The sequence below is a fragment of the Nansenia antarctica genome, assembly GCF_963989245.1.
Source record: "Nansenia antarctica genome assembly, chromosome: 5".
NCBI lineage: Eukaryota > Metazoa > Chordata > Actinopteri > Argentiniformes > Microstomatidae > Nansenia > Nansenia antarctica.
The window spans coordinates 41,147,364-41,157,363 of NC_137690.1; the positions used below are offsets into that span (position 1 = coordinate 41,147,364).

General features: G+C 47.4%; 1 protein-coding gene across 1 annotated transcript in view; it reads right to left on the reverse strand.

Moving 5' to 3' along the window:
- ctc1 (CTS telomere maintenance complex component 1) overlaps positions 1–10,000 on the reverse strand; it is a gene marked incomplete at its 3' end in the record, with an annotated part of 63,488 nt that overhangs the window by 5,119 nt on the left and 48,369 nt on the right. Inside the window, exons 16-18 of the mRNA XM_080531623.1 lie at positions 9,161–9,314; positions 5,440–5,504; positions 4,185–4,341 (exon numbers count right to left, since the gene is read on the reverse strand). Of these exons, the coding sequence (XP_080387749.1) occupies positions 4,185–4,341; positions 5,440–5,504; positions 9,161–9,314 (376 nt within the window). The remainder of the gene's footprint in view (positions 1–4,184; positions 4,342–5,439; positions 5,505–9,160; positions 9,315–10,000) is intronic.

Sequence of the window (10,000 nt, forward strand, 5' to 3'; positions counted from 1 at the left end):
CCCGAACAGGACTCCATTACAATAGTCCAGACGGGAGGTGACGAAGGCGTGGATGAGGGTTTCATCAACGGAGTCAGTGAGGGAGGGTCGTAATCTGGCGATGTTTTTGAGGTGGAAAAAGGCGGATTTAGTGATGGATTTTATGTGGGAGTGGAAGGAGAGGGTGGAGTCCAGGATGACGCCCAGGTTTCGGACTTTCGGAGGATGGGGAGATGGAGCAGCCGTCGACCTCGAGGATGAAGTCCCCAACCTTCCGGAGCAGCGCCTTGGGTGCCACAACCATGAGCTCTGTTTTCTTGGTGTTGAGTTTGAGAAGGTTAGATGTCATCCAGGTTTTTATTTCGAGCAGGGAGTTGATGAGGGACTGGGGGGTGAGCGGAGAGGATGGGGTGGAGCTGAGGTAGATTTGGGTATTGTCGGCGTAGCAGTGGTAGTTAGCATGTAAATGGTGAAGAGGAGGGGTCCAAGTACAGAGCCTTGGGGGACGCCTTGGTTGACTGGGGCTGGGGGGGAGCTTGAGCCGTGGATGGAGACAAACTGTTCCCTGTTTGAGAGGTATGATGTGAACCAGGAGAGGGCTGTACCAGTGACACCCAGGTGGGTGGAGAGGCGGTTGAGGAGGATGGTGTGGGAGACAGTGTCGAAGGCAGAAGAGAGGTCCAGGAGGATGAGGATACTGAAACGGCCCGAGTCAGCAGCAATGAGGAGATCATTGGTGATTTTAATGAGGGCGGTTTCCGTGCTGTGGTGGGATCTGAAGCCGGATTGTAGGGGCTCATAGAGCTCATGGTTGGACATATACTGATGGATTTGACCAGCGGCTGATCTTTCCAGGGTTTTACTCAGGAAGGGAAGGTTGGAGATCGGCCGGTGGTTGTGGTGGTCATCAGGGTCCAGACCAGGTTTCTTGAGGATGGGGGTGACTGAGGCAGTTTTGAAGCTGGTGGGGACTGTGCCAGATAGCAGGGAGGTATTAATAATATCCACCATGTAGGGGTAGAGGGTGGGTAAGCAGTCCTTGATCAGGGCTGTGGGCATGGGGTCCAGTGAGCAGGTTGAGGTCTTGGCCAGGGTGACCAGCCTGGCGACCTGGGCAGCGTCCACTGGAGAGAAGAAGGAAAAGCAGCATTGGGGGGGGGGGGGGGGGGGGGGGGCACGGCGCTGGGGGGGGGGTCATCATATGGCTGGGGTGCAGGAGGAGTGGGAGGGGCTGGTGCCCGGAGCTGCTGGTGGATGGAGTCAACCTTTGTCCGTTGTTGGTCGCAGCGCTTTCCGGTACAGAACACCCTCAAACTCACCGCCCTCACCTCACTCACTGCTTTCAAACAAATCCTGCATCGAACCATAGTCGATCAATGCACCTGCTGAGAACAGTCTCTCACCCATCCCATAACCCATCACTGCCTCATTTTAAGTACCCCTGCTCCACTACCCCCGCTATCCCTCACCTCCGCTCTTCCTCACCCCTACCTCCTCCTTCTCTCTCCCCTCTCTCTGACTGTTAGTATTTTAATGCATCTGTATTTGCCAGTGTTTTATTGTTGTAAATTATTTAACCTTGTTTTATTTCTAGCTTCCCACCCCCCCCCCAAAGAGCCATTGCTTTTTGGTCAGGCTGCATTTGTAAATAAGAATTTGTTCTTACATGTTTGCCTGGTTAAATAAAGGTTAAATAAAAAAATTAAATAAAAAAATTAAATAAAAACTTTGAGTGAAAGAAGTCCAGGAATTTGGAGCAGCGGTCGGGAGCACCAGGTGGGGGGCGTCGGAGTAGACGGTTGATGGTGGTGAATAGTGTTCTGGGGTTTTGCTGGGAGCCAATGAGACGGGAATAATAGGGTCTTAGTGTGGCAGTGTACATGTAGGCACTTGTAGGCAGTCACATGGTCCCTGTAAGCCAGGAGATGGACTGTGAGGCAGTTTTTTTGCATAGGTGTTTGATGTGGGTCTCGTAGGTGAGGTGAGGGTCCATTTTGACGCCCAGGTTGGTGACAGATGGAGAGGGGAATGTTTTGGCCAGAGAAGGTGATGCTGGTGATGGTGGATGACCGGACCTGGTTATAGGGTCAGGGTTATAGGGTCAGGATCAGGGTTATAGGGTCAGGATCAGGGTTATAGGCAGGGGTGCACATAACTTTTTGGGGCCAGTGCTCAGAGGAGCACCTAGGGATGCTGCTTGGTGCTCCCCGAGCTCGCGAGTCACGATCCGTCCCACAGGATGGATGAAAAAGGGATACATGGATAACTTATATTAGCAAAACTACATTTATTCATAAATAAAGATGAACGAACAAATGATTGTGTGCAAAACAAAAGAAACAAATGCAAAATCAAATGACTGCTCTTTAGGCATGAAAGTCTGTCAGACTCCTGTAAACACAATGAACTGACATCTCTTTAAGCACTAACTGAATGTCTGTTCTTTAAACACACTGAAATAAACGGACATCTCACTGCTCTGTTCTGTAAACACTGAAATCAACTTTTCAACAAAAAGTTACAGCCTAAGCATTTATTTATGCTACAAGCTTAATCATCATCATCACTGCTCTCTTGACTGCTGTTATCACTGTCCTCAATTTCAACCATGGTAGAGGATGTTGTAGGCTATCACTTTAAATAGCTCATTATTTTGATTGTGCAACAACGTTTTTTTTTTTTAATAGAATTCCCAACCATATTCCCTGGGTCAGGGGTCTAGGTGCGATAATGAAGCTGTAAAACAAACGTCTGAACGTTTGAAAGCTTCAGAGAAAAGTCCCTTGGTGTTGTTTTTCCTTTTAGCGACGAGTCGTTCGGGACTGAATTTTCACGTGGCGGCGTGATAACCGTGCGATACGCGATACGCGGAATGAAAATACGAGTTACGATACTTTCCGAATGTTTTCGTGAGGGGAGTCGCCGTGGTCGTCGTCGGTCGACTGTTGTGATGGATTACTCGTCGGGCCTTCGGCTGAGGGGATGGCAAATAGTTACTTAGTGGGGCTTGCCTCAGTGATGCAGCAGTCAGCAGTTGGATTTTGAGGAAGTAAATTCCTCTCCCAGCGGTTCCAGCTGTTGGTGCGCAAGAGCGCGTTCATGCGGCTGATCTGCCGCGCAGCATGCATTTTGGCGACCAGACTGTGTGAGCGTGGTCATGGTTCACCAGACTGTATTCAGAGTTCTCCACAGAGTGACGCTTGACCTTGTCCACTAGGCGGCGCTACTATGAAGGTGGATGTGGGTCAAAATTCGCAAGGTTGTAAATTTGATTTGAGAACTTAAAATGTGCACTCACAGCCTTGATGTGAGAACTTGTCTTCTTGAGTTTTGACCCAATTCCTGCGATAAACTTCGATCAAAACTAATTTGAGCACTAACCATACGTAACCATAAAGGCGAGAGAGCAGGGGGGGATGCGGGCATGCAGTGGGTGATTGAGTGCAATGCTTGACCAATCACAAAAGAGCATTTTCCAGAGGATTTCCGCGCCATTTGAGAGCATTTCCGCACTACGAAGGCAACATGGAGGATAGTTCCCACATTCCTAGGGGAAGTGTAGCTAGCTAGCTATATTCCAAAAATGTTGTCTGTTAACTCTCTAAACCTTATCAGTATTACGCTTCACTTGTTTTTTTCTTTCATCGAAATACGTGAAAATATGTGGAAGAGTCCCTCTGACTGGTCACTTACCTAGTTTATGCTAGCTAGCTAGCATGCTAGCTCACGACCAGTAATGTATGCTAATGTAAGCTATCCATCTAGCAAGTGTTTATTTATTACAATGTAAATTCATGAAACATTAGCTACATATTCTACTTCGGTCAATGTTTGTCATCAGTCCTTAAAATCATTTGATCGATGATTGATAAAAATCAAATTTCAAATGTCTTTATTGTATAAGTCCTATGTTGTAACTCTCTTAACGTCTATGAGCGTTCTGATGTCTAATCACCCTAGCTAGCTAGCTTACATAAGGGTCATGAGCTAGCTAGCATAAACTAGGTAAATTACCAATGGCGGCAAGCTACCATGCAAGGCACCAGCCCACTGGAACCACCGACCTTGTGATCATTAGACGCCGGCTCTACTTCCTGAGCCACAGCCACCACAAGGGAGGAGATTAGACACACACACACACACACAAACACTTCTACTGCGAATGAGATGACTGCCGTCTGACAGGAAGAGGAGGAGTTTCTCACCAGGCTCCGCCCCCGTGTGTAGGCCCTCAGATGACCCCTGACCCTGAGGGACCTCTGAAGCCCTTCCCATTGGGGCGGGGCCAGGCCGAGCAGCAACGACACCAGTGGACAGGAAACCCAAATATGGGCCTCGCCACTACCATCCTCCACCACTGCCCTGTAAGACACACACACACACACACACACACACACACACACACAGTTACATTTGAGTGTCCAAACATTAAAGGGATGGTTCACACATTTGACACATCATGTTGTTGACGGACGGTTATTCAGCTCTGTCCAGCAACATCATAATTCTAGGTTCCAAAGCTACGAGTGTCTCAATACCACTGGCGGACTCAGGGGGGGAGCAGGGGGGGCGGCTGGCCCCCCTGGTGCCCCCACGGTTGAAAACGTTGCACTTAAGTGCCCTTTTGAGTGGCGAAAACGAGAGGGTGTGCCCTATTAGAGCCCCTCCAATGGTCTAAACTTGACCATGTGCCCCCACCGTTGAAAAACATCCCACTAAAGTGCCCTTTTGAGTGGCAAAAATTAGAGGATTTGCCCTATTGGCTGCCCCTCCAATGGTCTAAACATGACCATGTGCCCCCATAGTTGAAAACATCACTCTAACGTGATCTACTGGGATTTTCTTGCACAACCATCTCTAGTATTTACAGAGAATGGTCAGAAAAAGACAAAAATATCCAGAGAGCGGCAGTTCTCTGGGCGAAAATGGTGGTGGTGGTGTAATGGTGTGGGGGATATTTTCTTGGCACAAATCTGCAGCAATTGTGTGATGCTAGAATGTCAATATGGACCAAAATCTCTGAGGAATGTTCCCAGCACCTTGAATCTATGCCACAAAGAATTAAGGCAGTTCTGAAGGCAAAAGAGGGGGTCCAACCCGGTAATAGCAAGGTGTACTGGTGCAAGTGGCTGGTGAGTGTATGTTAGTGCAAATAACTAATTTGACTACTATTGATTTGATAATGATGTATCATTTATATAAAAAGCCTTAATGTTGAGCCCTGGTACAAGTGTTCTCCAGTGCCTTTTGTCCGCTATAAGGTGGTGGTAAGTTGAAGTTTGTGGTGTCGCAGCAAAAAAGCGCGCCAATTTTTCTCCAATTTTTTTAGATAGGAGGGAGAAGAGAAGAGAAGAGGAGAAGAGAGGAGGAGAAGAGGAGGGGAGAAGATAGGAGGAGAAGAGAGGAGGAGAAGAGGAGGGGAGAAAAGAGGAGGAGAAGAGAGGAGGAGGAGAGTCTTACTTGGCTTCAGACTGGAACACGGCTGAGGTGGACAGACAAGGAGGCTCAGACCTGCTGCACTTCTCCTGGAGGGAGGGAGGGAGGGAGGGAGGGAGGTAGAGAGGCAATGGAGGGAGGTTAGAATTATATACCGTACTTGGTTTTACCAGCATTAAGCACCAACCCAACCTCAGCTGAACCTCTGCTAACCCTAACTCAACCTCTGCTAACCCTAACTCAACCTCTGCTAACCCTAACTCAGTGGTTCTCAAACTTTTTTTGTCAAGCCCCCCTTGGGAGGACAAAACATGTGACCACCCTCACCCCAACAACACTGTCACAACATGAGTCCCCCTCACAGTTATGGTTTGACCCACAAAACGGACATAATCCTTTGTGACAAGTTAATATGCAAATGCTTAACGATAAACAGCCAATCAGTGAACACATGGAAAATAACAGTAGCCACGAACTCTGGTTCACTAGCTAGCTAGCTACAATACATAAACAGGCGATAACGTTCTGCCACAGTTTTTTTTTGTGCTATTTTCGGCGGAATACATTACGTGGCCGAAGCATTTTCTGACGTTTTTCTTTTCCTTGTCCCTGTTAGACATGCCTTCATTATGAACAGCTAGGCTACAGTTGTCCCTGTTAGACATGCCTTCATTATGAACAGCTAGGCTACAGTTGTCCCTGTTAGACATGCCTTCATTATGAACAGCTAGGCTACAGTTGTCCCTGTTAGACATGCCTTCATTATGAACAGCTAGGCTACAGTTGTCCCTGTTAGACATGCCTTCATTATGAACAGCTAGGCTACAGGCTACCTCCTGTCTCTCGCGCCCCCCAGGGCCCTAACCCTAACCCAACCTCTAACCCTAACCCAACCTCTAACCCTAACCCAACCTCTAACCATAACCCAACCTCTAACCCTAACCCACATGTGTCAAAGTCAAGGCCCGCGGGCCGGATCAGGCCCGTGAATGAGTTCTCTCTTGCCCGCGGGATGATATTTAATTACTATTAAAACCGGCCCGCAGTATTATGTGCCCGCAGCACCATAATACTACAAGTCCCAAGATGCACTGCGAGTGCATTGGCGCGTACCGAGTGCCCGCGAGTGCCGCGAGCGAGCGCGACCCCGCGTCTTCTCTTCGCTTCAGTGACAGTGGAGACCTAAACATCGCCGTCAAATTTCATCTCCCTCTCCCCCAAAATGGCCAAAAGAAAGGTGGACGCTGAAAACAGGGGGTTTCAAGACAGGTGGGAGGCAGAATACATGTTCACCGAAGTAAAAGGAAAGCCTGTGTGTCTTGTGTGTGGAGACAGCTTGGCTGTTATGAAAGAATATAACTTAAGAAGGCACTATGAAACATCAACGAAACACACAGACGCACAGAAAGACAAATACAAGAATATGAACACAGACCAAAGGCTACAGAAGGTAGAAGAGTTAAAAAGAAATCTTAAGTCCCAGCAGGCTATGTTCACAAAAGCCACATCACAAAGCGAGGCTGCAGTTAAGGCCAGTTTTATTGTGGCAGAAGAGGTCGCAAAATCAGCCCGGCCATTTACCGAGGGAGAGTTTGTAAAGAACTGTATGCTCAAAGTTTGTGACGTCGTGTGCCCAGAAAAAAGGCAGCTATTTTCAAATGTGAGTCTGAGCAGAAACACAGTTGCTGACCGTGTAAACCAGCTTTCCACTAATCTTAAAGAACAGCTTGTGATAAAAGGAAAAGATTTCATCGCATACTCCCTTGCTGTGGATGAGAGCACCGACATATCGGACATTGCTCAGCTGTCAATTTTCATCCGTGGAGTGGACCCAAGCCTGTGCGTGACAGAAGAGTTTTTGGGATTATGTCCGATGCATGGCACAACTACAGGAAAGGATCTGTATGAACAGGTATCCGGGTGTGTAAATGACATGGAGCTGCCTTGGGATAAACTTGTGGGACTAACAACAGACGGAGCGCCCGCAATGTGCGGTCATAAAAGTGGCTTGGTGGCAAGGATTCGGGAGAGAAAGAAGGAGAAAGACGGCACGGGTGAGCTGATATCTTATCACTGCATCATACACCAGGAGTCGTTGTGTGGCAAAGCTTTGAAAATGGAACATGTAATGAGCACCATAACAAGAGCAGTTAACTTCATTAGAGCAAAAGGTTTAAATCACCGCCAGTTCAAGACGTTTCTGGAGGAGTTAAATTCTGAGTATGGTGACCTGCTCGATCACACAGAGGTGCGGTGGCTAAGCAAGGGAAAGGTGTTGAAAAGGTGCTTCGAGCTGCGTGAGGAGATCTGTCTGTTTATGGAAAGCAAAGGGAAAGACACTACAGAGCTCCGTGATCAAAGTTTCCTGTGTGAAGTCGCATTTCTGTGTGACATCGCTGGCCATCTGAATGAACTGAACCTGCTGCTGCAGGGGCGGGGCCATCTCATCTCTGACATGTATTCTACTGTGAGGGTGTTTAAAACCAAGCTGAGCCTGTGGGAAACGCAGATGCGAAAAAATTACTTTGACCATTTTTCGTGTTGCAAGACCATGCACGTGCTGGTCTCTAAACAGCCTACTGAGCCTAGTGGGCCTACTGTCGTGTTCCCGAGTACACAGTTTGCTGACAAACTCGGCATACTTGCTGCCGACTTCAAGCGGAGATTTTCCGACTTTGAAGCCCAAAAAAGCAGGCTTCAACTGCTCAGCAATCCATTTGCAGTTGACGTGGAAAGTGCACAAGCAAATCTCCAAATGGAGCTGATTGAGCTCCAGTGTAATGACACACTGAAGGCAAAATATGAGTCCGTGGGCGCTGCGGAGTTTGCTCGTTTCATCCCCGACACAATGCCTGAGCTGCGCACCCAAGTTGCTCGCACGCTGTCTATGTTTGGCAGCACATACCTGTGTGAACAACTGTTTTCATTGATGAAACTAAACAAAACATCACATAGGAGTCGTCTTAGTGATGAACACCTGAACTCAATCCTGAGGATTTCCTCAGCTCAGAGCCTGACCCCAAACATTAATGAACTTGTACACAAGATGAGACACCAAGTATCGGGCTCAGCCTCAGACAAGTGAGCAGAAAGGACTTGGACTTGATATTTCTTTGAAGGGAATTTTTTTTTTTTTCTCCAGTTGAATGGACCCAGGGAAATGTTGCCTAAGAAATTAATGCAACTGTTTTGCACTTTTAGTTTGCATTGACTTTTCTAATTTTATTATAAAAGACAGTCATTGGTGAGGATCAGAGCAGCACACTGATTTGTTTTTAATGCATGCTGTTTAATTTTTGTGTTTATCTTGCCATTGAGCTTTGAGGGAAAATTACATTTAGCTGTTTACCTGTTTAAAAAAAAGAAGAAGAAAAAAAAGTTTTCAATTTATTACTGAAAGAGCCGTGAGAAAATATTGCAACTGATTTTATTTATGTTTTACTTAATTTAATTTAATGATTCATGTTAAGTGCAATATAGGCTGTGTTATTGGTATTGGTTCAATATGTGCAATAATTGCGAGTTTTAATAAACATTGAACCAGCCCGGCCCTCCACTTGTACCATTTTCTTTATTTTGGCCCCCTGTGTATTTGACTTTGACATGACTGCCCTAACCCAACCTCTAACCCTAACCCAACCTCTAACCCAACCTCTAACCCCAACCCAACCTCTAACCCAACCTCTGCTAACCCTAACCCAACCTGGATGTGAACAGGTGTGTCTGTCAGTAGGTGTGTCTGTACCTGTCTGTAGATGCATCCACAGAGGGAGCAGGTCCACTGCAGCTGCAGGTAGAGAACACAGACCACATGACCTCGGACACGACCCACAATGCCCTGCTGTGACCCCGCCAACGCCCACACGCCCAACTGCATCATGGGAGGGAGCGCCACTGACCTAGAGAGAGAGAGAGGAGAGAGAGAGAAACGGAGAGAGAGAAGGGGAGAGAGAGAGAGGGAGAGAATTGATTTGTTAGTGTGCTTGCAGTAGCAAGCAGGTACCCCCTCCAGCATGAGATGGTACCTGCAGCCCATTCAGGTTGCACTGGTAGTCCAGATCCTCCAGGATGGCACATCCATACGTGCCAGAAAAGTGGAGGAGGGGAGGAGGGGAGAGGAGCGGAGAGGAGAACAGAGGAGAGGAGAACAGAGGAGAGGAGAAGAGAGGAGAGGAGGACTTACTGAGTGTGTGTTGATCCCAGTGCAGTCACAGTCACACAGCTGACGGGGAGAGAACGACAATACACACCTCCTACCCTGAAACACACACACACACACACACACACACGTACATGACTACCTACGTAACCATAGGAACATAGGAAGCATGTACATGACTACCTACGTAACCATAGGAACATAGGAAGCATGTACATGACTACCTACGTTGATTGATTGATTGAAAACTTTATTAGAATGTTTGCAGAAGTAGGTACATGAAAGTACATATTACATACAAGGTCAAACTAAGAGGATAAAAACCCAAGAAAGCCACTGGCTTATTTCAATTGGGGTCCTTGACGTAACCATAGGAACATAGGAAGCATGTACAGGGTAAGACAACTAGCACATGGCGCTAGTGGT